This window comes from Lemur catta, chromosome 1 (assembly GCF_020740605.2).
Source record: "Lemur catta isolate mLemCat1 chromosome 1, mLemCat1.pri, whole genome shotgun sequence".
NCBI classification, from domain to species: domain Eukaryota; kingdom Metazoa; phylum Chordata; class Mammalia; order Primates; family Lemuridae; genus Lemur; species Lemur catta.
Window position 1 is genome coordinate 93,582,261 of NC_059128.1, and position 27,998 is coordinate 93,610,258.

The 27,998-nt window shown below is 45.1% G+C and overlaps 1 protein-coding gene across 20 annotated transcripts; it reads left to right on the top strand.

Moving 5' to 3' along the window:
* Positions 1 to 39: 39 nt before the first annotated feature.
* Positions 40 to 27,939, top strand: TPM1 (tropomyosin 1). 20 transcript variants are annotated; one of them, XM_045540620.1, is made up of 10 exons: positions 47 to 345; positions 1,094 to 1,219; positions 1,414 to 1,539; positions 13,428 to 13,561; positions 15,939 to 16,056; positions 17,271 to 17,341; positions 18,120 to 18,195; positions 18,619 to 18,681; positions 18,989 to 19,058; positions 27,138 to 27,939. In XM_045540620.1, the coding sequence occupies exons 1-10, from the start codon at positions 232 to 234 to the stop codon at positions 27,218 to 27,220; spliced, it is 981 nt and encodes a 326-aa protein (XP_045396576.1). In that variant the 5' UTR covers positions 47 to 231; the 3' UTR covers positions 27,221 to 27,939. The 20 variants fall into 20 exon arrangements, with proteins under 20 accessions (XP_045396480.1, XP_045396576.1, XP_045396505.1 ...); XM_045540549.1 differs by lacking the exons at positions 1,094 to 1,219; positions 18,120 to 18,195; positions 27,138 to 27,939 and adding exons at positions 17,600 to 17,675; positions 20,484 to 20,562; positions 22,324 to 22,519; XM_045540533.1 differs by lacking the exons at positions 1,094 to 1,219; positions 27,138 to 27,939 and adding exons at positions 20,484 to 20,562; positions 22,324 to 22,519.
* Positions 27,940 to 27,998: the final 59 nt, after the last annotated feature.

Here is a 27,998-nt window from a genome sequence, read left to right on the forward strand (position 1 = left end):
GCCCCCGCGGGAGGGGGCACGGGGCGGAGGGAGGAGAGGGGGAAAGGGGGCAGGAGAAAAAAGCTTTTCCAAAAAAGTATTGGCTGTCTTGAGGAATGCGGTCGCCCCCTTGGGAAAGTACATATCTGGGAGCAGCAGGCGGCTCCGCGCTCGCACTCCCGCTCTGCCGCCCGACCGCGCGCTCGCCCCGCCGCTCCCGCCGCAGCCCGAGGGCCCCTCGCCGCCGCCACCATGGACGCCATCAAGAAGAAGATGCAGATGCTGAAGCTCGACAAGGAGAACGCCTTGGATCGAGCAGAGCAGGCAGAGGCCGATAAGAAGGCGGCGGAAGACAGGAGCAAGCAGGTCTGCGCGTCCCCGGCCCGGCGCCCGCACTCCGCCCGCCCAGGGCCCCCCAGCCCTGGCACCCGGGCCTGGCACCCCTTCCCGGCCCCCCACCCCGAGGACTGGGGAGCCCCCTCCCCACCACCCCCCGGGGCGGCCAGGGGCGCGCGTGTGGAAAGGGGGAGGGGAAGCGCAAGGCTCAGGCTTGTTCTAACTTCTCGGTCCCGTCTGAGGACGCTGGTTCCCATACCTGCCAGGTCAATCCCAAGTCCTGGAGGCACTTTACTCTCGGGACTGGGGGAAGGAGGGGAAGGACAACGGTTCCCGGGGAAGTCTGAAGGAAGGGCGAGGGAGGGGAGAAGGAGTCAAGTCCTGAAAGTGTAGAAGTTCTTCGCACTTTTGACTGGGAGAATGCAACCTTAAACTGGGATGGAGGAGAGGGGAGTCGTGGATTTGTTTCCTAAGAACAAAGATGGGACAGAATGGAGGGTGCAGCCCAAAGCCAGGCATATAGGCTGAGCCCCCAAGTCGTGGACTTGAGCCCGCTGAGACCTCGGCAGGAGTCTCGTCCCCCGGGGAGGTGGGGTGCGGGCTGAGCCACGGAGCAGTTCCAGCTCCGGAAGAGAGGAGGTTACCTAGGGTCCCTTGAGCTCCAACTCGGCAGCGCCCCAAGCCCAAGGGGCCCCTGCCAACCCGGCGCCCTGTGTTGTGTGTGTGTCTAACACCCGGTCCGTGCCGGCCGCCCGCGCCCGCCCGCCGCTGCCCGTAGCTTGAGGAGGACATCGCGGCGAAGGAGAAGCTGCTGCGGGTGTCGGAGGACGAGCGGGACCGGGTGCTGGAGGAGCTGCACAAGGCGGAGGACAGCCTCCTGGCCGCCGACGAGGCCGCCGCCAAGGTACCCGGGGCGTGCGGCGCGGCTCTGCGCACGAATGGCTAACTCTGTCTTTTTCTTTCTCTCTCCCTCCCTGTCTTTCCCTCTCTCTCTCCCGCTGTCCCTGTCCTTTTGGTTCTGTGCACCCACACCCCTCCCCTGCGGGATCACGCTGCCTGCTGCACACCCCCTCCCCAAACCCTCCGGCCAACTCCCAGCTGGAAGATGAGCTGGTGTCGCTGCAAAAGAAACTCAAGGGCACTGAAGATGAACTGGACAAATACTCCGAGGCTCTCAAAGATGCCCAGGAGAAGCTGGAGCTGGCAGAGAAAAAGGCCACCGATGTAAGTGCACGCTCACACTGCTTTCCTCACCTCTTGCCCACGTGGCCACTCTGGGGTCACCACAGGGGCTGGAGAGCAATGGAGGAGGGTTACCTCCTCCTGCTGAACACCTGTACACAGCCCTGCCATGGCCTGGAGCACTGGATGCGGCCTCTGACTGCTACTGCACACCTGCGTTTATATTTCATCCATTCCTCTCTCTCTCTTTTTCTCCTTTTCTTTACCCTCCTAAGGGTAAAGGTGGGTGGGTGAGAAGCTGGGAGAATAGAGCAGCTGAAATTGGACTCTGGAGGTGAACTTTTCCTCCCTGGTGGCAGAAAACCCCTGAGGTATCATCGCCAAGGTTTGTGCAAACAGAGAATGCCTAGTGTTCTTCACTTTCTTTCCTTTTGCCATCTCCAGTGGGTGGGAAGTTCTGGATTTTGGTAGTGGGTCTAGGCAGGGTACCGAAGGCCTGACTTCTAAATCAAAGAAATGACATAGTGGTACTTTTACTTAGAAGGCTGAGCTTCATGATGGGACACAGAGACACTGAAGCTTCCTTTCACACTAGCAAAGCCTTAATCCAGCCCTTAAGATCTGCCTGGGAAGATGATACTTGCTTGGGTCTGCAGTCTGAGGGCACTAGATCCAGAAAGTAAGCTGGGAGTTATATATAGCTCGGTGCTTTATATGGTATAGTGAACTAGCTGCCCCCTGCTCCCTCCTGCTCACCCTACCCCCACCTGTCAGCCTTCTGACAACCACCACATAGTTTCAGGGGTGATGCACACAGGCTAAAGCTCTCCTAGTGCTTTGTCCACTGCCCTTTGGAATCTTTTTAATTGAAGAGCTTGCCTCTCCTGCCTCAGAAAGTCAAGCCAAGCATTAGATTTCCAAAGGACCGACTTCTTTTCACACAACTGGGTTCCATTCTAGAAGCTAATTAAGCCTAGAGGCCCAATTAGAAAAGAAATTCCTTGGGAAGTTGGTAACAATTCCAAGAATGTGTGAGTACCAGGGAAAGCTATGCCAGAAGTTGAACCATCAAGTGCAACGGCAGGATTTTTTGTATGAGGGTAAACTGCAAATTACTGAAGGTTCTCAGTTCTTGAAATCAGTAAAGGCTTTTTGTTGCATGAAAGGCACATCTCCAGGTGTGCTTTGTAAATGCGAAATCCAGACATAGAACATTTAGAACCTGACAAAAAGAAATTTTCAGTGGAAATCAAGGTTCCTAGAAAGGGAGTCTGGAGGAAACACTGACTTAGCTAAAACATTTAAGTTATAAACTACCTGGCTTTAGAAAAAGAGACAAAAAATATATAACTCTGAGCCTGCTTTGTATAATGCAGATCAGATGTCTGCTCCATATATGGCTAAATGGAAGATGCCTGTCTCCCCCAAATTCTCCAGCGGGACTTTTACTTAGCTTTTTCAAAAGAGCCGCTGATAGATCAAGGAGAGATATTCCTTATAAGGAAAAGAATGCAGAGAATTTGAAAATAGCCCAGTAAGACTAAAAGCAAGAGAAAGAAAAATGCAACCACAATTCTTAAGGAAAAAAAGATAATGATTATTCTAACTAGGTAGTGCTAATCATGTCTTTGTTGAAAAGTCATTAGAATGAGGTGGGGCAGAAATGGAAAAGAAGCTATTTAAAGTCAGTTGGGGGCGGGGCCGGCAGGAGAGGGAGGTTCTTGACTGGTGTTTTGGTTCTTTTTTCCCACTGGAAAACTGTCCCTAAATATAGTACACTGTTTTTGGTAGTGTATTGGTCTTCTTCCCCTTGAAGACATTTTAGGTTGTTCGGAACCTGTAGGGATGCTGAAGAAGTTTGTGAAGAAATGCTATACTGTCATGAGTAGCTTAATCAAAGAGGATACATTCTGAGAACTGTGTCATTAGGTGATTTCATCATTGTGCGAACATCAGCATGTACAGTGCTTACATGAACCTAGATAGCATAGCCTACTACGCACCTAGGCTATGTGGTATATAGCCCATTATCCTTAGTCTACAAGCCTACATAGCATGTTACTGTACAGAATATTGTAAGCAACTGTGACACAAATCATAGGTGATAGGAATTTTTCAGCTCCATTATAATCTTGTGGGATGACTGTTGTATACACAGTCCATCATTGACCAAACATTGTGTTGCATGACTGTATTTAGAGTGATTCCTGAATTGGCAAAAATAGTCAAGACATGAGGAAAAGACAGATGTCACTAGAGAAAGAGTAAAGCGGGAGGTAGAATAGGCAGAATCAAATTTCCTATTCCAGAAGTGGGCTCTTCCTAGCTCAAAAGGTTGTCATTCAGGAGGTAGCATCCCTGATGGTTTTGCTTCGAATTTTTTGTTGTCCTTCCACCTAAGTGGAAAGTGAGGCTGAAAGGGATGGAGGGCTCCATTTTTTTCTGGCCCCAACCCCTTCCCCAATAATTGTGATGTATCTATTTGCAGTATGTGGGTCTTTATCCCCCCGCAGGTCTTTACTTCCTAAATTAGTGATTCTCAACCTTTCTAAACATAACCACCTAAGGAAGTTTTAAAACCCAAAGTCAGGCTGCACCCCAGGCAATTAAATCAGAATCTCTGGGGGTGGAACCCAATTGGCACCCAAGTGATTCCAACCCAAAGCCAAGGATGAGAACAACTGCCCTAAACTCTTGTATAATGACATCAGCATAAAAATGAACTCACCTGAAACTGACCTCCCCAGGTGTTTGAAAACCAGGACATTAAGTCACTAGTTGGCTGCTTAGAGCACTTGCAAGTGTCCAGCAGTTTTCCTGGCTGTTTCTGGAGGTTTCCAGACACCGGCTACCACCATCCTCAATGTTGGAGGCCAGCAGCCTGTGTGCTTAAGGGAGGAGCTGCAGCCTCCCTGCCTGACCAGATGAACGGCATGGAAACAAAGCAAGAGGCTCCACCTACAGGATGTGAGGGCCCGAGCTGGGGTTTTTGAGAGTCTCAGCAGAGGGTGTGAGAAACTCCCCAGAAAATGAGTTGGGAAAGCAAAGGTTTCTTGTTAGGGCTTGGAGGAGGAGGGGGTTGTCAGGCATGTTTTCTTTTTCTTCACTATTCCCACTCTTAAGCACATCAGGAACTGACTTTAAGAGCCCCCTGTGACAAAGGTGAGGAAAAAAAGCCCTGAGACTTAGAAGGCATTTAAAAATGCAGCCCAAGGGGGGACTCCAGTTCCCAGAGACTGGGTCCATGGTGGTTTTACCCAGCTGTAGCCAGAGGCTCTCTCACGGTTCTGTGGCCCTCCCTGGGGTGCCTTTTAAAGGCATCCCAGTCCAGGCTAGAATAGGTCAGATTCTGAGCTCTCACAGGCTGGTCTAACACCAGGGAAAGCCGTAAGGAGAAGCGACCTTTGAGATGATTGTTTTTACTGAAAGTGAGGCTGGCTTGAGATCACACGACTGATGATGGGCCCTAGCCTGACTCTTAAAACAGTGCCTGTGTATTTATTAATTATAGCTATCATTTGAGTTCTTAACTATGTACAAAGTATTGTGCTAAGCGCTTTCTTATTTCATAATACTCATAGCAGCCCTATGGGGAAAGTACTGTTATCTCCACTTTTACAGATGAAGCCCAGCGAAGTCAAGTTATTTACCCAAAGTCACACAGCAGGGAAGCAGGAATCAGATTCAACGTAGGAAAACTGCTTTTAGAACAGAAGGTCTAAATACTGTGCTCTATATGTTAGTTGTTTTCACTTCGTGAAGCTTTTTTGAGGGGGAGGGAGGGTGTTGTGGTTAGGATCTTGTGTTCTGGGGTTCTTTACAACGAGGAAACAGTCCCTTTAGGGCACGTTCAGACTCCAAACCCCTCGCTCAGCTTCTCTGCCTCCTGGGCGTGGGAATCAGGACTCTGGAGCGGAGCGCTCCCGCGGCCGGCAGGAGCCGCTATCGCCCTTAGCAGCCAGGTCCGTTACCCCAGGTCACCGGGGAGGAGCGCTGAGCGTTGAAATAAAAGCCCTTGCACAGTGGCCTCCCTGCCAGCAGGGCCCAGCCGGCCAGGTATCCCGCAGCGAACCCCGCGCGCCCGCCACGCCCGCCGCCGCGAGCATGCGCAGTTGCCTCGGGCGGGTCGCAAATTCCCGGGATCGGCGGCGCGCGCCCCGCCCGCGCGTGCCTGCCCCCGGCGCTCGCGCACCCGCCCGCGGTTCGTCTGCGCTGCCCCGGAGGCCACGACTTCCGGGCTGCTCTTGGGCCGCAGGGGGCGCCGCAGTCGCGCGGAGCGGCCTGGGCGGGGCGGACCGGCGTTCGGCGGCCGTAGCGCAGCAGCCGGGCTCTCCACCGCAACCTGCCCGCCGCCCCGCGCGATGGCGGGGAGCAGCTCGCTGGAGGCGGTGCGGAGGAAGATCCGGAGCCTGCAGGAGCAGGCGGACGCCGCGGAGGAGCGCGCGGGCAGCCTGCAGCGCGAGCTGGACCACGAGAGGAAGCTGCGGGAGACCGTAAGGGGCCCACCCATCACCCCACCGTCCCTCGCCCCACGCCTCCGGGGCGCACCTGGCGCACCTGGGCCGGCTGGCGCCGGCTCTGGGGAGCGGCCCTGCCCGTCTCCTTTGCATTTCCTTGTCGTCTTGCTGGTCTAAAGTAAAAGCTCCGAAGGGAAACAGGGGTGGTGTTGAGAAGGTTCTGGAAGCAGCACTTTCCCAGAAAGGGGCTTCATTTCTCAGGTGGTGGCGTTCGGTCAGGTCCCTCAGGCCCCCGGGATGTGCACTTTATGCTGCTGGCATTATTTACTCTGAGAGTGGCGAGGGAGGAGGTCCGTCCTTTTGGAGATCCCTTCCTTTGGGACGGGACGGTGACAGGTCAAGGGTGTGAGGCACTGCTGGATTTGGGGGCCTGGGGATGCTAAACCGTGCTGTCCCCGTTGACCCTGTGGTTTTCTGGAAGCCTGTTCCTCTGTGTTGGTTGAGACACTGACAGCTTAGCAGCTATAGCTTATACCGTATGCAGGTCTTTTACCCTTCCCTTTCTTCACCATTCCTCCTCCCAAGCTCTCTTAGATAGATAGTCCTTTGTTACCGAGTCTTGAAAAAAGTTGGCTAAATGTCAACGGTTATTGGGTGTATTCTCTTGCCGGCTTCCCGTCCCCCCTGTTGAATGTAATACCTGGCTTCCTTCCTTTCTCCTAAGGCGAATGTATCCAACAAACAGGAACAGGATTTCAGAGGTAGTTTAGGTATTTGATATTTGTTGATTTTGAGTGTGTGTGTTTTAAATCAAGATACTCAAACACCTTGGGAATTTTATGACAAGCCATAATATGATGTCCAGCTGTGCTTAATATACAAAGCTATTCTGAGTTGAGTAAATAGTTATGGTTAAGTGTTTGTAATGGCTCTATGGCTGGCTGCAGAAACTTCAGGACCAGTTTTGTATAAAATACCAAGAAACAAATGGGTCCTCTTCAGAGGAAAGCCTAAATAGAGGAAGTCTCAGATAAAATACAGGCAGGAATAAGGAAATCAAAAGGCAAAAGATAATTTTCAGTATTTGCTTTAGAGGATAAGTCAGCAAAAGTCCTGTGGATGTCTCTGAACTTGGCTGGGGGATAAATTAATTTCAACTTCCTCTGACTGGCTAGCTGCTGTCCTTGAACATTAGAACTAATAGAACATGATGGATAAGAACAAGAACTCTGGACCTAGATTGCTAAGATTTGAATCCTGGCTCCACTATAGCTGTGGGCAAGCTACTTAATCGCTCACTGCCTTGCTTCCCTAGGTGTAAAATGGGGATAATAATGGCACCTACCTGTTGCTTAAAGCAGGTGGTGTGGAAAGACATCGCAGTGGTGTTTGGCACAACAGAGTAAATTAATTTCACCACCTAGCAAGGGGTCTTAAAAATGGCCTGCTCATTACATGACTTCATAAAACACACCATTTAATGCTTTTAATCAACGTTATTGTCTTTTTGGAACTTGATTGGAGAGAGGAAGAGGGCAGACTGGAAGGAACGTTTGGTGGGTTGAAGTGGCATTTGTGGTGGAAGTCGGAAGAACTCCCCTTACTCTGCAAAGAAATGGTATGTGTGGGCCGGGCACGGTGGCTCACGCCTGTAATCCTAGCACTCTGGGAGGCCAAGGCGGGAGGATCGCTCGAGGTCAGGAGTTTGAGACCAGCCTGAGCAAGAGCGAGACCCCGTCTGTACTAAAAAAAAAAATAGAAAGAAACTAACCGGACAACTAAAAATATATAGAAAAAATTAGCTGGGCATGGTGGCACATGCCTGTAGTCCCAGCTACTTGGGAGGCTGAGGCAAGAGGATTGCTTGAGCCCAGGAGTCTGAGGTTGCTGTGAGCTGGGCTGATGCCACAGCACTCTAGCCCTGGGCAACAGAGTGAGACTCTGTCTCAAAAAAAAAAAAAAAAAAAAAAGAAATGGTATGTATGATCCTATATGGGAGGGCCTCATATCAACTCCTGGCCTAGTGATTAATGTTAGACACAAAAGATAAATTTTATGAAAGGCACGGTATTACTTTTATATTTACCTTCTGTTTTGTGCTTCGTTTTTATAACAGTACTCTTCATGTGCCAGTTGGCTAAAGACAATACTTTCATTCTTTTCAAGGCTTTGTGTCAAAAGTGATTTAAATAGTGTCAAGTTTTATTTTAAGTAATTTTTGAAAACAGTCTACCTGGGTGATTGGACACAGAACCTTATAAGACAACAATTTGAGGACTGGGTCAGACCATTGAAGAGAGACTTTCAGGTGGAGAATTATTCCTAACTTCTGAGACTGGAACTCAAACATAGCTAATTTAGGTAGTTGTTAAACACAGCTTGGGCTGTGAGTTAAGCTAGCAGTAACAGTTTCTCTTGGCAGTAAAGATAAAGGTTTAGTGACTAAGCCATGAACCACTGCAAAAAATATTTGACTGGAAAGTTGGCCTAAATTCAAATACTCAAAGGTTCAGACAGGCTGGACTTAATAGGTCCTATTAATCCAACACTTACCTTGGTAAAAGCAGCCATCCCTTATTTCCTCCTAGTTTGTTTTGCCAAGGTGTGTGGGCCCTTCAAAATGTTGGAGTGAGGGGACTTTGCTTGATGTAATGATTGACTCTAGGTCTTGTGACCTACCAGGGTTTTGTTTGTTTTTTGTTATTATTAAAAAAAAAAAAAAAAAAAGCAAGAAGGAGCTGATCTCTTTCCTCCTTTCTGGGTAGTACCCTGCAAACGAGGAGACTTACAGTTGTAGCCAGTAGGTTCTTAATCAGTAACTTTATTGAATCATGGGAAACAACCAATTTACAAAAATTCCCAGCCCTTTTCCTCTTTAGGGTTGGTAAATATTTCTGGGACAAGGAAATGGAGAGTTCATTTTGTGCTTGCATTGGCACTCCCAGAGTGGCTGTAACTGGAATGTATACTCACGACTTCTGCTTTCATATGTAGGCAAGGCGAAGGCACTACAATGCCTTGTTCATGTCTGTTCTCCCTCATTATACAAATATGCCTCATAAATTATGGGCCTTGGCACAGATAGAGGAGGTTGTGTTTATCTATTATCCATGGGAGTGCCCTTTAATGTCATCAGTGGGTTTTTTTTTTCCCCCTTTTTTCTTACCATATAAGGACAGAAGTTTAGCTTGGCTGTGGTCACTTGGTCTTACACAGCAAGTTGAGTGAAATCTTCTCTGTATAACTACAGTTTGCGTGAAATAAAAAGATCTGACCTTTGATCATCCCATGTTCTATTCTGGTTCAGGCAGGACTTTGGAAACATTTCAGAAGATTGATTTTTTTTTTTTTTTGGATATGATATTCTCCCAGTATTTCTTTTTAATAGCCTTAACTGGAATACTGTTTTTAAAAAAGTAAAAGTCATTGCTATTTTTAATTTTTGTTGTTGTATTAGCTAAAACATCCAGATTTTTCATGAAAATCTAGGCCTTGTAAAAGTTTGTGTGTATGTTCCCCCCCCCAATCTAATTTGGGGTAATATTTTGCTATATTGGAATGGGCATGACCTTGACTTCTATATAGTGTCTTATTGGGAGCAGAGGAATAGTGTGCATGCCCTTGTTTTCTGTATAGGTAGCCATTACTTTCGGGGAGGGCCATGTGCAATTCTAAGGCACCTCACAAGTGCAGAGACTAGGAGGTTGTTTAACAATAGATCTGCAAACACATTGGTAGCCTTTATTCATACAGCAGTCTCTTTTTTGAGCAGCTCATTACATGTTGGGACACAATAGCACTTTTGAAATAAAAGAAACCAGCATCCCAAACTGAAGTTGGGATTGACTTCACTGGCAGTCAACACATGGGCCATTGTTAGAAGAAAGCTTAAGCCAGTACACTAAGGGTGATTTACATGCCTGGAAATAATTTATGTCTGGGGTCTTGACCCTCCCTGAATGCCTTGCTATTTATATCTGCTTTTAAATGATGGTCGAGTGGCTATGGGTTGTACCGACAGAAGCAACAGCAGGTCCTTAAGACTACCCAGGTACTGTGATGAAAAGAACCTTAGAAAATACCTAAGTAAGCCTCAAAACTTAGGAAAAATATACCAGAAATAAAAGCTAATGAAAGTGAGGGGTGTGCAGCTTCTTGGGTATAGAGCATAATAAATCCAGGGGGGAAAAAAAAGTAAAAATAAGAAGGAGAAAGAATTGCTCCTACTTATTTAAATTATAAAATAAAACATGTCTTGAATTCTGAGGAACCAAACAAAATTTTTGATTAGCCCAGTATAACAGGACCTGCAGAGCCTGTCAAGAGTCCAGAGTTTCCCCATAAAGATAGATGTGCCTCAGACACTACTCCCAAGCCCTGACTTCAACCTACAAGCACCTCTGCCTTTCCCCCCTGCAACCTCTGGGGCAGTAGACGTTGACTTCTGGGCTACAGAGCAAATGCTCTATGTCCATATGTGAGCTATCTGTTACCTATTAATGTGATTTTGTAAAGTTTTCTATTTTATACCCTACTTCATTTCAAAAAGGATTGAGATGACTTGTTCAGTAGATGATTTTTATAACAGTAACTCTTCCCTAGTCCTAGCTGGGGTCCATCCCTGAAGGCCTTTCTTAGGGAATTGGGGTTGGGGGCTAGTGGTAGAGAACTTCCCAGTCTAATGTCAGAAGAGAGAGAGACTCCAGGGGTGAGAACTGCCAATTCCAAGGTTTCCATAATGTTTTGGGAGGCCAGGAAGAGAAGTGACAAGTGGAGAGCCCGCACATGGGGAGCCAAGGGACTTGCATTTTAGGCTTATCTCCCACTGTGGCTGTATGGCCCAAGCATACTTCAGCACTCTGGCTCAAAATTCTCTTCCTTCCCCTCTTTTTAATGAAGAGCTAGATGAGCAGCTCCCACAGAATTTTCCAGCTTCTTTGGGTGGTGGTGGAGGAATGGAGGGGGTTGCTTATTTATAGTGCAGATAATAACCCCACACCAACCTCCTGAATCAGAATTTCTAGGGATGGGACCCAGAAGTTTGTATTTTTTATATTCATCTCCTAGTTGATTCTGACACCCAGCCAGTTGTGGGAACTGCTGATTTGGATGGTGCCTGAGAACCCTTCCAGCTCCATTTTTCAGACTCGCAGGGGCTCCTCAGGAAGGGCCAGCCACCTGCAGGTCTGCTCTGTGTGTGCACCAGGCAAGAGCCTTTGTGTCACAAACTGGCTTCTAGAAACAGATGTCCGTTGTCAGTAATGCCTGGCGCCCTGTGTGAGGCCCTGTTGGCTGGTGTGCCTGTAGGACACATGCCCTAATGTCAGAGAGTCTGAGGTTCTGCAGAATGCTCCTGGGGGAAAGCATGAGTGACATTTATATAACAGCATTTTGCTGAACACAGTGCCAAGAGCTCAGAGAAAAAATGGCTGGGGGTAGGGGGAATAAAAGGGATGATACAGATGGATTGGTGGGAACCTTTCAGCGAGATCTTGTGTGCAGAGGCTGGGACAAATACAAGGTATTGTCTCCACCTCTCTGGTGACCCAGCTGTGTGGGGAGCTGGGGACAGACCCAGCTGTCACCCAGAAGGCCGTTTCCCCAAAGCATAAACAATCTTCTTTCTGTGAGTACAGTCGTTGAGGTTTGGGCCCAGATCTGAAGCACAGTAGAGAACCTAGAACTTGGTTGCTACAAAAATGTTTTGAAAATCTTGTGACATTTCACTAATAGGTCACAGCATCTGTGATGAGGATATTAGTCTTCATATTAAAAATAATAGTAATAAGAAGGGAAAAGAAAAGAAAATGTACAGTACTTTTGAGTACATGACCTAGATACTCTACAGAGTTTTTTGGTGGTGGCGTGGGGTTTCTTTGTTTGTGTGATTGGGTGTGTGTGTGTGTGTGTGTGTGTGTGTGTGTGTGTGTGTGTGTGTGTGGTTTGGGTGTTTTGTTTTTGTTTTGTTTTTGCTTCCACTTTCAGAGTTGCTTGCTTATTTTCCCTCCTGCTCATAAAAGGCATAGAATTTTACTGGATATGGAAGATACAGAAAAGTGAAGAAATCTGACCTGACCCAAAAGTATACCCCTAATATATACATCCTCCCAATTTTTTAAAAAATAGGGATAATGATTTTTAAAAGAAATCTGTTATACCTTCACCCTTCCTCAAAACAAAAGCAGAAACAATAGTCATGGATCAGTCACTGCTAGCTGGGCCCAGTTACTAGCTGTCCACTGATAATGATTTACTTTGTAGCAAATACAGTTGTAAACCCTCCTCCTTGGATTCATTTCACATTTGCTCTGCTTCCTGCCTCCATCAACCAGTTACTACATTTTTGTCTAGTTGAGGGTGTATTGAAATGTTTTTATAGAGTCCCTCACCATGGTTGGTGATGCCCTACTCACCTCTTCCCAGAGAAAATTTAAAATCTTATGAATTTAGACAAGCAAAGAGCTGAATAGTCTCATATTCCTTTGATTCAAGGGCATGACCACAGTCTCTAACTATGTGTGCATTTCCAAATCTGTGTGTCATAGATCCATGAGCTAAGAAAGTTACTTTTGTTTGAATTTAGGTTGGTTTTACTCATTTTATTGAGCCCATACTCTGTGCAGAGAACTATAAGTTCATAATTGTAACAATTTCTTGTGACAGGAGGTGTTCATTGGTTCCACAAGAAAGAAAGAAAAACATTTCAGAGATAGATACCAAGTAAAAGCAGTGTCTGTGTTGCTTTTCTCCTTAGGGGTTTGATACTTTTCTTGACTTATAAGAAATTTCATAGGCTCATGTCAAAAACACTTGGGAAATTTTCTTGGCTCTGTTCCAGCGTGACCAGTTATTCTAAAGGGGTTACGGAAAGGAGAGGGGGTGGGGTGAGAGTTACTGGAATGAGTTGGGACTTCATCTGGTGAGTATCTTAGAACCAATAAATTTTAAAATATTCTAAAATATTTATAGAAGGTTTATATTCCTGTATAAGGCTCCCTTGAGAAAGTAGCCAGGAGAAAGGAGAGTTGAGCAAAACTCCTGAGTCTGATTTCTGACTATACTGCCATTGTCTTATGTGGCCAAACCTGGGTGTCTTGGTGGCTCTGTACACACCTCAGGCCCCTGGTGAGGTGGCTGCCATGAAGGTCTCCTTTAATAGGGAAATAAAGCCAGGACATTCCAGTCTACAGAAGAAAGGAACCTCATGAGAGAGTGTTTGCTAATGGTCCATCTGTCCGGTGAGAATTGTGTGTATAGGTTTATATATACACAAATATGGACGTTCATCGTATAAATCAATGTAAAAAATGCATCTGAGAACTCCAGAGTTGACCAGGGCTTGTAATGCACTTAAAGGTAGCTCACCACAAAGGCTTCCTGTCTGAAGTCAGCATTTCAGGCCCAGCCATTTCCTGAAGGTGCCACCCTCACTTTCTCTCTAACTCTGGAATGCTTTTCACTCTCTCTCCCTAGGCGGAAGCCGATGTAGCTTCTCTGAACAGACGCATCCAGCTGGTTGAGGAAGAGTTGGATCGGGCCCAGGAGCGTCTGGCAACAGCTTTGCAGAAGCTGGAGGAGGCCGAGAAGGCAGCTGATGAGAGTGAGAGGTGAGAATGCCTCACCCAGCCACCTTTTAGCATAAGCTCTTCCTCCTGGTGGAATGAACAGGAAGGCTTCTCCGGTCTCTGAGGTTTAAGAATTTTATAGTCCCTTGGTGGGATCATTTCCTCCGTTGATCCCAGGTATAACTTGGTTGGTTTTGTTCATTTAACCTTAGTGGAATACCTCCTGTGTGCAAAGTACTCTTCTAAGCCCCAAAGTTACAAAGAAGAAAAAGATCTCGTTCCTGCCTCACAGAGCTCACCATCCAATGAGGGAGACAGACAAGTAAATGAGAAATTTCAGGGATACGTGTCAGTTCTCTCATTCCTACTAACCACAGAGCAATTGTGCATTTTTTAAAAAGTATAACTTTATTTTCAAATATACCAAGGATGCTTAGGCCTAGATCGAGGAACTGTGGGCTGTCATTTGTCAAATAACCTAACAAATAGGTGGAAGAAAAATCACAGATAAATATGATCTGCAAAAGGAAATTATTTTGGGCTTAATACAGACAAGACATGTGCACACAAACAGTTAGGCAGATGCTCATGTTCTGAGCCCACCTCCACGCTAACCTGGCTCTACCTGAAGATTCAGCCTTTTGGTATTAAAGGGAAAACATTGTTCATATAGACCAGCACAGCCTCAGATGTTCTAGAAAGCATTTCTATTATGTTTGGTTGTTCAAGTTAATGTATTTGCCACGTTGCATATAAGCACGCCAAGAAAGACTCTGTGAGATGAGAGCATTCTGCTGCGTAAGGGATGGCGTGGCAGTGTGGGGGCTCAGAACACTGAAAGTGTGTCTGCCTGTGCCGTGACCTGGGCAGGTGAATGCAATCAGTCATCTTGTCCATTTCTCCATCTTTTTGAAGTGACCCTGCCACCAGGTATAAAGAGCAGCTTCACACTTCAGAATTAAAGAAGTTTTTTAACTAAAGTTTTCAGCTTCTTAATTCATTGTTGCTTAGTGTCTCTTCACTAACTGAGAGTTTTGGAATTCTTTAAGACAACTAATCATCTCTTACAGTGTACACATAACAGTGGTTTTGTGGCTTACTTCTTTCTGAAATATACTTGTCAGTGAACCTTAAAGGCAATCTGTTAATGTTCGACTTTGGAGTAAAAGGAACTTAGAGATCATTCTCTATAGTCCCTTGGTTTTACATATGAGAAAACTAGGGCTCAGAGACTGATGTACCCTGTCCAAGGCTCACAGCATATCTGTAGCTAAGCCAAGACTGGGTCTCAGGTCTCCTCAAATAGATTCTTTTTCTTTTTGTGAGACAAGGTCTCTCTCTATTGCCCATACTGGAGTGCAGTGGCACCGTCATAGCTTGCTGCAGTCTCAAACTCCTGGGCTTCAGCGATCCTCCCGCCTCAGCCTCCAGAGTACCTGGGACCACAGGCGTGTACCATCACGCTAATTTTTTTATATTTTGTAGAGATGGGATCTCACTATGTTGCCCAGGCTGGTCTCTAATTCTTTCCTCAAGGGATCCTACTGCATTGGCCTCCCAAAGCACTGGGATTACAGGTGTGATTACACCCAGCCTGCTCAAATAGATTCTAATGCTTCATCAAAAAATAGTGGTTTACTTAGCTTACTGCCTACTTAAATTTGGGTAAATGAATCCCATTTTGACATGATTTTTTTATTCCATAAATCTGTAAAATATCATAGGTCAATTAACATTTTCTGAAACATAACACCATGCCATAGGACCCTGATATACTCATCAGCATAGAAGACAGTATCAGGCCTGTCTCCCAATACCCCTATCATGAAAGGATTTCATTACAAGCAAAACTTATCTAAAGTATTCAGTTGAACCATCTGAAATTGCCATTTCTTCCTGGTCTGAAATGGTCCAATATCAGCAGTTTCATGTGGACCAGCCTAATATTTTTCGTTTGTGGTTGATAGGGTAAGAAGCTTCTGTGTAGAAAGAGGTACTTGAAGATAAATTTGCTTTTGTTCTAGCTGTGGTCCATTTGCAAGCCAAGGATTCCCACAGGAAAGGGAAGAAATCCCATTCTGTATTTAATAAGTAAAGCATGTTGGCTTTTTCTATTTCCATGCCTCCCAGATTCAAACAGGATCCTGACATAGTACTTTTCATTTAACATTAGATGCCTGGACAGTTTCACCAGTACCCAAAATCTGAGATTTCATTCACAATGAACAGAGAGAAATGTACGTCTTTTTTCTGCCTTTAGCTCTGGAAAGTCTTGTTTCATGGTTTGGAATATAAAAGTAGCTCTGTGCTCTATTTTGGTCTGCCATTTACACTGAGCCTCACAGACCACAGCAGTGCAGTGTGCATTTGGGGAGGTCAACTCTAAATCTTGGGTATTCCTGCTTCTCTTTCTTTTCAGAGGAATGAAGGTCATTGAGAGTCGAGCCCAAAAGGATGAAGAAAAAATGGAAATTCAGGAGATCCAACTGAAAGAGGCCAAGCACATTGCTGAAGATGCCGACCGCAAGTATGAAGAGGTCAGATCCTGAGGCCCAGAGCCTCGTGGGCTCCCAGCAGTGGCCTTCAGGAGGCCAGGGAGCACAGTGTACAGCCTTGATTCCCGGGCGAAGCAGTCTGCTTCCTTGGCAGAAATGGGTGGTTTTGAGAAGCAAAGTTCCTTTGTCTCCAGAAAACGGTTCTTGTTTTGATCCTGCTAGAGGATCCCAGGCTTTATCATGAAGCCAGTCCATAGCACTGGGAAGAAAGACCACAACTCTTCTCCCCCACCCCCAAAGAGCAGGACAAAAGATCCTTCTTTGGCCAGGAGAAGGGAGAGTTGGACCACTTGTGTCTTGTGAGAGGAGGCTCTCATGCGGTCACGGTGCAAGCAGTTCTTGCCAGTGTGATTCACCTAGCACATCCTGTTCAAGCAGCTTAGAGACCACGGACCATGCACTTGCTTAGAGGAGGTTCATGAAGGCCTCTCTCCTCCAGGGTGGTAGGAACCCTTTATCAACACAGCTTTTCAGGTGAATCAGCTCCCGTCATGTCCTCACGAAAACAGTCTCCTGTGGTAACAGAACCAACGTTGCTATTAAGGTTTTATTTTTTTCCTTATTGTATCACATGGCCATGAAACAGCATTGACCCTCCTTTTTTATTATTATTATCTTCAGATAACACTATGCTCGCTAATCTTGAACTGCATCAGGGTATCCTTTCTCCTCGCAGGTTCTCCACTGAATGCAGATTCGTCTTTGTTAATCATTTCACCAGCTTATTCATGTTACCTTCTCTTGCCTTCTGCTTCCTCAAAAAGGAGGTTGACGTACAGTGGTCTAAATTGATGGGGTTCTTAGGTTTATTTTCAGTGTTTTCCTGGCAGTCCCCCACCTTTTCAGCATCATGTCTCATCCTACTGCTATTTTTGAGATTGTGGATTTCGTATAACCTCCTTCCACATTCTGGTCTTGCTGCTGTGTAATTATACACACACCTGGCTCAGACTTCCAGCTGAGACTGCCCAATCGTAACTAACCCTTCTGGGCCTTTGTGAGCAGAAGCCTCTGGTCTCCTCCATTGGCACTGCTAGCAGAGAGCTGCTGCTCTCCAGTCTACTGGAAAGAGGATCATTGTGTTTGTAGACAAGAGCCCTTAGGGGCTGATGGGATCTGATCCCCACCCCCACACCCTCCTACACAAAGCTTGCAAGGCCCATGGTGGATGTGTGTACTGTGTTTTCCTGCCGCAGGTGGCCCGCAAGCTAGTCATCATCGAGAGTGACCTGGAACGTGCAGAGGAGCGGGCTGAGCTCTCAGAAAGGTAAGCGGGCCTGGCGCCAGGAGGCCGAGTGTGGGGTGCTGCAGAGCGGTGACTAAACAGCATGACCTTCTGGCAGCTGCACATTTACCTGTTTCAGCTCCGGGCTCCTTTTGTGCTCATTTGATGTGGATGAGCCACGAGTATGGAACACGGAGGACTCGTGTGGGGTGTCTATGTATGAATGCGTGTATCACTGCATGCCTTACCTGCACACTGATTTTGTGAATGGCCTTGTGCATTTCCTGTGTCCACTAACAGCCAAGTTCGACAGCTGGAAGAACAATTAAGAATAATGGATCAGACCTTGAAAGCATTAATGGCTGCAGAGGATAAGGTACTGATGGCTCATGTGTGGTTTTTAGGTTTAACTGCGACCCAGATGTCTTTCAGCTTCCAATGCCTACTGGTTGGTTTGGTATAACGACTGCACCTTCACTACACCCTCTGCTATTTATATCTTGCTTTAAGTGCTTTCCCTTGGTCCTTTATGCTCCTTTGTTTTTCCCTTCATAAATGCTTCTTTGGGCAGCCAAAAAAGAAGCCAAATTATCACACTCCAAAGTTGTTGGGGGTTGTCGCCTTGCCTTTGTGCTGTTTCGAGGTTGGGAGGCAGTGTCTGTGGCAAAATTGAGCATCTTCATACCTGATGACTTGGCTACTTTAAGGCAGCCCTTTGTCTCTAGGACTCGGTTTTCATTTTTTCCCATCCCTCTCCTTTTTCTCTCCTCCTTCCTTTGGCTTGTCTCCCACCCTTTCTGCCTCTGATCGAAAACATTAGCAAATGTGCCGAGCTTGAAGAAGAATTGAAAACTGTGACGAACAACTTGAAGTCACTGGAGGCTCAGGCCGAGAAGGTAGGCCAGGAGCATGGCGTGGGGGAAGAGGCATCGTTTAAGAGCTGCACAAAAGAGACGAACTTTTTCTCTTCTGAGCCCTGCCGATGAAAGCAACAATACAGCAGCCATTTTAGTACATGGCAACATTGCGAGGTTATTTCCTGATGGTTATTGGATAGCAGATTCTTTTTTTTTTTAATAGGGAATTTATGTTAGGTATGTGAGTCATCAATTTAATTTCAATCAGGTGCCAAATGGATAAGTTATCTTGTTCTTATCCCATGTAAAACAATAGGCAAGAAAGCAGAGAATGTATTGTAGTATGCCATTGGATATCAGAGGTTGTGTTACCTCCTGAGAGATCTTTAACATCTGTTGGCTGGGCAGGCGTGAGTAGAGGGAGCTGCAGCCTGACATCTGGAATGCTCTTTCTAATTACAGTACTCACAGAAGGAAGACAAATATGAAGAAGAGATCAAGGTCCTTTCTGACAAACTGAAAGAGGTAATGTTATGATAGTTTTGGATGAAGCCAACTGGATTTTAAATGAGTTTATTTTCATGGGGCTGATCAGGGATTTTTCATTTTAAAGTTAATAATGATCCAAGTCGGGAATATGCAAAGGTGGTCTCGGAGCGTATGCGTCATGCTAGCTGCCATCTCTCACGGTAGTAACTGAAACAGAAAAGTAGTTTCAGGCCCATTTTACAGCTGATATGCTTCATTTTCGTCCTCTAGTCTTCCCTATACTGGTAGCTACTGGAAACATAAAACTTCCCAACTTTGACTTAAATAAATTAAATCATTACAGGCTGAGACTCGGGCTGAGTTTGCAGAGAGGTCAGTAACTAAATTGGAGAAAAGCATTGACGACTTAGAAGGTAAGATCTTAAATGTCAGTTTTAATTTAATTCTTACAGTTGAATACTGACCTGGTAAAATGATTTTCCATTCCAAGGGCATCTACCTTGAAATACTTCTTTGCTCTTGCACATTCTTCCTGTCTGTCCTCTGGGGTTTTCTTCTGTGGCTCTTAAACTCTTGGACCTGAGTCCTCTGCTCATGAGGTGACGTTCAGCCACCAGCTGTAATGGCAAATGCCATCTAGCTTTACTTCATGCTCATCAGAAGTGTGACAGGTTCATTTTTCATTGTAAGTGAGGTGCTTATAGGTGCTTACATACTCTGGTATATTTGGTATCTTTGTTTTTGGACACAATCTGTCTTCTTCCACACTAATTCAATGCATGGGTTTGGGTTTGGGTTTTTGTTGTTTTTTTTTTAAAGTCATTTGTTATCTTAGCAAAACATTCTATATCCTGAAAGAAAAGGAGAAATCAGTAGAGCATTGCACTTTGAGATTATAATGAAGACGTAAGCATTTCTCCCCTAAGGCAATTAGGTTTTATTTTAGTAATACCCACTTTATCTCACAGAAATCCTAAATGTTCAGCTCTGAGGCTTGTGAAGGGTTAGCTGTGAAAAAGAAGAAATATATATACATCATAGGCAGAAGGGTTAGAGGAAGGACTAGAGCTTGGTGCAGATGATAACCAAGATAGTGGAGAAAACAGAATGACAAATGGTTGCACAACAATCTGCCAAAGTGCAGCAAAGTCTGGAACCTTCATCATTACAGAAACTGAATCTCACACTTGCCACAACACTGCCGTAAGAAGTGTGGCTCTCTTTGCTTTTCAAGTCTGCTGGACCAGTAACAGGCAGCTTCAGTGGGAAGAGCACAGGAGTAGTTTAAATGACACTGAGAAATCAACGTCCCAGTGGTCTAGTTTGGCCAGGAAGTCAGTGGTTTGAAGGTGGAGCCAGATATTACAAGCTATCGTTGCAAATTGTTCTTCCAAAACACTGCCCTTGGGTGTTTTTTTCCATTGTTTATACCTGCAGGTGGCTGACTACTCCAGTGTAATTAAAATATAGCTCTGCAAAACAAACAAACAAACAAAAAAGATATTCCATTACCCACCCAAGATACAGCCTTCTGTGGGTATTTTTTTAGGATTTATCATGGTTTACTGATACACCTACCATATTTGTTATGATTTTCATATTGAGTCTTTCTCATTTTATTTTCTAATGGGTTTTGTTCTCTCTGTTTTTGTTTCAATTTATTTAAAAACAAAACGCACGCCTCCTGCATTGGCCACCTGCTGCGGCACCAACCCCTTCATGCATTGCCCTTTCCTTGCTGCTGTGTCGGGATGGCGCCCGCGCCACCCTCGCTCACCCTCCATCTCTTGATCACTCTCCATGTCCTTGCACCTCTGCCTTCCACTTCCTGGTCATAGACGAGCTGTATGCTCAGAAACTGAAGTACAAAGCCATCAGCGAGGAGCTGGACCACGCTCTCAACGATATGACTTCCATGTAAATGTTCATCCACTGCCTGTGCACACCCATGCCCTCATGCTAACGGGACAAACTCACCACCACTCCCTTCTCTGCCGCTTGATCTCCATCTTTGCACCCTTCTGTTCACTCCTTCCTATAACCTAGAATAGTCACTGTTTTCTCACTTTCTACTAATACAAAAGCCAAGTAGGTGAAGTCTGTTTGTACAAACCTTTGTCCTTTCAAAATCCTTTTATTTTGTAAACGCTAAACTAGATTGTTCCCACTGAGCAATGAACTGGAATAGGAATGACCTTGAGCCACCATCCTTTTAAGGAATTAAACTAGACTCAAGTAAAATTGGAAGGCCATGCAATTGTGAAGGAACTTCTCAAGAAATACCAAAAATTGGTTTCCTGAGATTTGGTTAAGTACATGATCGTTTCCATAAAAGAAATATAAATTTAAGGAAGCCCTGAAGTGTCAGGTTGTTAAGGATCTAAAGAAAGGGAAATTGGCAAGTCCAATACAGACTAAAGAATGGTGCTATAAAAGATCATCTCTTCTTCACTTTTAAGAATTCTAGAGTAGGTGGGGCGCGGTGGCTCACACCTGTAATCCTAGCACTCTGGGAGGCCGAGGCGGGAGGATCGCTTGAGGCCAGGAGTTTGAGACCAGCCTGAGCAAGAGCAAGACCCTGTCCTTACAAAAAATAGAAAAATTTAGCCGGGCATGATGGCACACGCCTGTAGTCCCAGCTACTCAGGAGACTGAGGCAGGAGCATCACTGTAGCCCAGGAGTTTGAGGTTGCTGTGAGCTCTGATGGTGCCACTGCACTCTGCCCAGGCAACAGAGTGAGACCCTGTCTCAAAAAATAAAAAAACAATTCTAGAGTAAAATGAATCCTCTGCTGAGGAACCAACCCTCTAATTTTCTGTTTATAGAAAAGGAATTAAATAACCCACAATAAATATTTACTACAACCTGTGTCAAAGAAATGGGGAATAAAACACAGATTGTACAATGTCAGTTTGGGAGTTAATGGCCCAGATTTTACCATGAAGGCAGTAAGTGTTAGAGTAGGTAGTTGTGTTTTCAGGAGAAGAACCTTGAGCTTACATAGTTAATTTACATATTACTAACCAAACTTAAAAGTGTTAAGCTTTTTCTACCTCTTTAAATTCTAACCTGGAATGTTCCACAAAGCGTTCTTCATTCTAATATCACACTGGATTCCACTGAAGCTGGACATGCTACTTTCCAGGCCCACCTGTCATCCTTGACCCATGTAGAAAAACCATAGCGTGAAGCGTGTGGCATGTGCCTGCTGCCTTAGAGGCTATAGAATCTCCACTCAACAAAAAGCCCTTAGAGACATGACTGTCACCATGGAAACTAGAGAGAATTCCATCTTCTCTTCCCTCACTTGCAAATGAGGGGGTGGATCAGATCACCTGTCTCTAAGGTCTTTTCCAGTGCTAAAATGTGGTGATTCTATGGAAAAAACTTTTAGCGTCAAGCATGATTAAATATTCTGAAAGGTGGGTTTAATTTAAAATTTGTTTTTAAATTCTGTTTATGGGTCGTCTTAACATGGACCCTTACCCAGAGGGGCCCGTGGTGGCCTCGGGTGCAGACCTCGGTGAGCAAGGATGGAGACCAACCCAAGACTGTGCTGGCAGGGGGTTTGCATGTCTGCTTGTCTGCGCGGCAAGTGCCGCCCTCATGTTAGTTTGGTTTTCCTTTTTTCCATTGTGCCACTTTTTCTTTTTCTCCCACCTTTTATCTTCACGCAGATAAGTTTCTTTGCTTCACTTCTCCCAAGACTCCTTCATCGAGCTGGATGTCCCACCTCTCTGAGCTCTGCATCTGTCTGTCCTCCAGCCGAGCCTGGTTCTTTCTCTTAACATCCTGCCTTAGAGCCAGGCACACACTGCTTTCTATTGTACAGAAGCTCTTCGTTTCAGTGTAAAATAAACACTGTATAAGCTATTTCTGTTTGCTATTCTTTTTACTTATTTATTGACATTTTAGTTTCAACACTGAATAAAACTACAAATCTGCTTCACACATACGAGGGTTAGTTTTTGGCTGCTGCTTTTTTTCTTTTCTTTTTTATTCTGAACATTATACTTTAATATCGGGAGTTTCTAAAGTAGTGGTTCCTTGTGGAACTTGTAGAAAAATACCCAGGCCTGCATCCCTCTCAATTGTTTTGGTTCACAAAGGTTCGAGGGAGGCCTGGGCATCTGTGGGGTTTTTTGCAAATTGTGTTGGTTCTGGTGTGCAGTGGGGGTTGGGAACCTCTGCCCACGGGGTCAGCTTGTTGGGAGTCAGGTCATCTGGCATGATCAGTGTCTTCCTCTGCCAGAGGTTTAGTCTGGGATGTGGCGACCCCTCTGTGTTGATATTTGGCCCTGCTTGGGAGGACATGGCTAACTAATGCAAGGCTCATAGTGAATGGCTCCACGGCTGTTCCCCAATTGCTAGGAATTTACACACTGGGAAAGGTAAAAAATAACCTGAATCCAGACAATGTAAGTTGTGCTTATTTTTGATTATCCTTTGCAGCACAGAGAAGAGTTCAAGCTCTTTAAAAGCATATTCGTTACTCAGCCACCTTCATTTTGATCATGAAAATGACATTATTAGGTTTTCTAAATATGATCGCTATGTTCGGTCATATTTATTTTTATGCTTTTAACCACATCGTGTAGTCTTTAGGAGGGGTTGTACATACATAATCTTTGTGTTTAATAGCTGGGTTTTTTATTTCATTGGTGGACATTTAAAAAATATAGCCATTAAAGTGAATTCATTTCTTTTTTCCAAAAAAGTAGTTGGTGGACATTGTTCAGAATATAGTTGTATTTTATTTGGGCTTCACTATTTCAATTCACAAACAGCAATTAAGTGATTTTTTTAATACATTACAAAATTAGAACTTTACATAACATGGTCTTTAGTTGCGTAATTCTCAATATTTTTCCTCCCTCAGCAATCTGGCTGTATTTCTCCTGTTTTTTAAATGTGGGTGATCTTCATGTTTCATGTATAGTTTTGTTAGCCCAAGAGGGCTGATATGACCACTATACTCAAATAAATTTGAACAAACTCTGAAAATAGTATCAGTCACTCTACAAAGACTTCAGAGAAGAGAGGAAATACACTTTTTAAACAGAGCTATGAATTAAAGTATTTTAGCAGTGCTATGGTAGGCTTTAAAATTTAGGATCTGGACGATGTCTTTCCCTTGAGCTATAAGGACTTCTTTAATGTCATGTCTTTTCCTAAGGCTCCTTGGGCCTGCTTCTGACCATGAGCCCTGCCTTGTTCTTTTTTAAAGTCAGAGTAACATAAGCATACTCTGAGTAATCCTGCTTCCTGCCATAGACAAAATGACAAGTCTGAAAGTTCTGCTGAGGAGATGTTCAGTTAATTCCGGAGGTACATCTGTTTCTGGGAACCCTTCTGGAGACTTGCATACTCTATAAGTACACACTCTACTAGGGGAAATGGGGAACTAATGATTGGCAAGGCAGGTCTGGAGTAGCCCAAGAGGATAAACAGCAAGTTGAGTTTATCAAGAAATTGTTGGAGCCCAGGCTTTTAGTTCAGAGGGGCAGACCATAGCTGCAGCTGATGCAAGAGGACCAAACCAAAAGCGTCACTGAGTCTGGGCACTAGAGGCCTCAGACATCTGGGAGTCTCCACAAAAAAGGAGGGGAAAACATTTCCAAGGGTATAAATATGTCTGGTCCCTGCCCTTGGGCCACCCATGCACCCCAGCTCCATGGCAGCTAAAGGGGAAGGTCCAGAGGACGCTGTGGGGGGCACCACTGTCCTTTCAGCTGGATTCACGTTGACCATCTAGATTCTCTAGGGTTTCTCCAAAGTCCTTCCATTCCAGCCTGGCCAAACATTTGGGCTCAGGAAACCAAGACATCCTGCCTGCCCATGGTGACAGAGCCCCATGTCAATAGTGTGGATGCAGTAATGGGATTTACATTTTGCAACCCCCAATCATATGCCATAGGCAAGATACTGTGGGAGCTAGTGAGGGTATGGTAAAGAGATGAGCCGGAAATGTTCTTTGCCTTCGATGAGCTGGCCATCTTGTTGTGGGAAGATAAATAAGCAAGTCTGAACTAATGGGCATTGTGCATTTAGAGCCAACAAGGAAAAGAATAATTCTGACAGGAGGAGGTAACATTTGACCTGGGTTTTGAATATTCAGAAAATGTGGATTAGCAAAGAGGACAAGGCAGCAGGTATTCCAAGCTAGAAAACATGAGCATAGCATCTGCCCATCTCCTACCATTTATGAGAGACTGTTAATGTGAGAATTGCTCAATTTCCCAATAGACCTGGGGGCTGATGGCATATTTTCCCCAGGAGTAGGATTGTTAGCTTTTCAAGATCATGAGGTATTTGTAGGTCCAGGTTGTCACCATCATTCAAAGCAAGCATGCATCTTCCAGCTTTTCCTGGTGGGTGCCAGGCTCTTGCCTGTCATTGTTAGGGTGTCACCTGGATCATCAGATACAGACTGACTCTTGGGGTTTGCTTCCGAGCCACGTGAGCAGATTGCTTGTCAATATGCAAAGAATATATCACACTGGCCGTCATGTAGGTGTTCCAGGTTTTATTCAATTTGTACACATCCATTAGCACCAAACACGAATGCCATCCTCTTGATGGCAGATGGTAAGCAGATAAATTCTTAATCGGTGATGAGTGGAGATAATGCTTGTTCTTTTGCTATTTGAATAGGGTAACACACGATCAAAGTTGGACAAGAGTTCAGAATTTGTACCCTATATCATGGTGACTGGGGGAAGAATGGGGACTTAGTTCTGCATTTCAAAATGTTTTAATGCAGCAGAAGCAGTAGCCCCTGCTGGATATGACCTGAGGGGACAGCCTTCCCTGTGAGCAGAGAGGAAAGGGCTTCTGCAAGAGGTGGGCAGAAATGGGCAGGTCGCGGTCTCCCTGAGTCCTCCACTGAGCCTCCTAGCAAGGGGTGCATGATGTGCTGGGTTCGCCTGCAGCCAGGCCTCAGTTCCCAAATCTGTCGCCAGAAAACTATGGCTCAGTTCACGAGGTGGTTTAGTGAACTACACAAGGAACATTCCCACTTCCTCCTCCTCTTATCCTGTTACTCCCTCCCCTCCCTTCCCTTTCTCTCCCTTCCTCTTCTCACCCCACCAAGGGAGAAATTCTAGCCCTCCTAAGTCTGTCAAGCCTTTTACCACCCACCCTTCCTGGGTACAGGACAGATGACCATGGGGTGAGGGTAAACTGCTCGGCAAGGAACCAGTTGCTGTCCTGCCTGAGGTATCTCTGTGTTCTCTGTTAACTGCCTCTCACCAAGTCTGGCTAACCTCTCTTCCTTCTGCCTCTTCTTTTCTGCTAACCTGCTTGCTGACCTGTACAGATCAACTCTACCAGCAACTTGAGCAAAACCGCCGCCTCACTAATGAACTAAAGCTGGCCCTGAATGAGGATTAAACTTAAGTGTGAAAAAACTTGGGCTGAATTCTAGGAATGGAGCCCATGTGCAGGAAGTCTAAGACTGTCCTCCCTTCAGCTAGGGTTGAAAGCAGTTGCTTTCTGCAGAAATGCAAATGAGAGGAATTGGCCGAAAGGCTGGCTTTGCCTGCATTTTTCTCTATATAGCTGGAATAATTAAATTCTCTTTAATCCCAAAACAGCTTTTATGGTAAAATATTTATAACAATCACTTTAGCACTCCTCTTTGCAACAGCTGGTCCTCTTGTTTGAACTGATACATAATGAGGACCAAAAGAAAAAAATGTTTTCTATTTCCCGCAGACAACTGTGAGTCCTGCTTTAATTACATATTCATAATCCTAAGTTCTTAATGTCTGGTATAGTGTTTGAAATATGATTAAATGTACCTATGTTTGGGCAAAATAGCTTTTGAAAACAGGAGCTCATGTCAGAAGTCCCCGGTTGTCTGAAAGGTATGCTTTATTCAGCCTAATGGTGTTGCTGGAATCTGGTGAGAATGTCATGCTAATGATAAATAGAACACTGTAAAAAATGTTAAGACAATATCCTAATGAAGTGTGCATGAAATGCATTGATAACTTTTTATGAGCAATAGAAATAAATCATTTTAAAAGTTGTCAGAAAACCTATTCCTGGCATCTGTTTTCTGTGAGATTGTGTTACGGCACAATTCCCAGACCTTTAACTGCCTGTAACTCAGAAATGTCTGCTGTTATTAACTTTGCCTGTTTGTATAACAGTGCTGCCAACTGCATTTGGTTTTTACCTCTCCCTGTTCCCACGGCACACGATCAGTGAACCTTCACCAAAGCAGCCCTGCATTTTATCCTCGGAGTAGACTGTTGGTGAAGGTGCACTTGACCGCTCCGAGACTCTGTGCCTGTGGTTCCTTTAGGTCAAAGACACCTTCCCCCTTCTTAGGTCCTGTCTGGAAATGAGCGATGTCTTACAAGCATGCCTAGTGCTAATCATCTCATCCTGTGTTTGTGATTGAGGTTTGCCTGCTTAAATGTACAAACCACCGTTGTGTCCAAAGCGCAGCTATTCATGACTTAATTTTCTAATCCCACCGCAGAGAAAGTGGCTCATGCCAAAGAAGAAAACCTTAGTATGCATCAGATGCTGGATCAGACTTTACTGGAGTTAAACAACATGTGAAAACCTCCTTAGCCGCGACCACATTCTTTTATTTTTGTTTTGTTGTTTTGTTTTGTTTTTTAAAACCTGCTTACCGTGAAACCCCTTAAATGCATTTTCATTTACTTTTACCACTGTCACAGAAACATCTGCAAAATATCGTGTCAGGGTGATAATGGTTTAAATGTGCCATTTCCCAGGTTGATGTTGCCACACTTTGTAGAGAGTTTAGCAACACAGTATGCTTAGTCAGTGTAGGAACCCTCACTAAAGCAGACAGATTTCCGTACGAAGTGCCAACGATAGAGGGAACGGGCAGATTCATGTTGGAAACACAATCAGGTGTGGATTGGTGCTACTTTAAACAAAAGGTCCCCTGTGGTCTTTTGTTCGATATTGTACAATTTAGAACTCTGTCCAACACTAATTTATTTTGTCTTGAGTTTTGCGATGAGATGAGACTGTGGATCCCGCCTGCCCGAATTCACTAAAGCCAAGGGTCTGTAAGCCACACTGCTCTTTTAAGACTTCCATTCCTTTCTCATTGGCACACTTGCAGCTCCCTGCAGCTCCGTAGGGTAACATTCGATGTGGATTTCCACTCTTCATGTCTCCATGTGAAAGTGAAAGATTTAGGCACTACATGAATTGGTAAAGAGCATTTTCTTAAGAGTTAAAACTATATGTAAACATTGTATAATGATATGGAATAAAATGCACATTGTAGGACATTTTCTAAATTTGGTGGTCCTGTCATTTGTATGGTTTTTGCTTTGTGAACTTTAAATCGTGTGATTGA

What these genes read in the sequence shown, in the direction of transcription:
- TPM1 (XM_045540620.1), top strand. Translation starts at nt 232, where the DNA reads ATGGACGCCATCAAGAAGAAGATGCAGATGCTGAAGCTCGACAAGGAG. An exon ending in GCAGCTGATGAGAGTGAGAG is followed by an intron (nt 13,562 to 15,938) that starts GTGAGAATGCCT and finishes CTTTCTTTTCAG; the next exon opens with AGGAATGAAGGTCATTGAGA. An exon ending in TGGAGGCTCAGGCCGAGAAG is followed by an intron (nt 18,196 to 18,618) that starts GTAGGCCAGGAG and finishes TTCTAATTACAG; the next exon opens with TACTCACAGAAGGAAGACAA.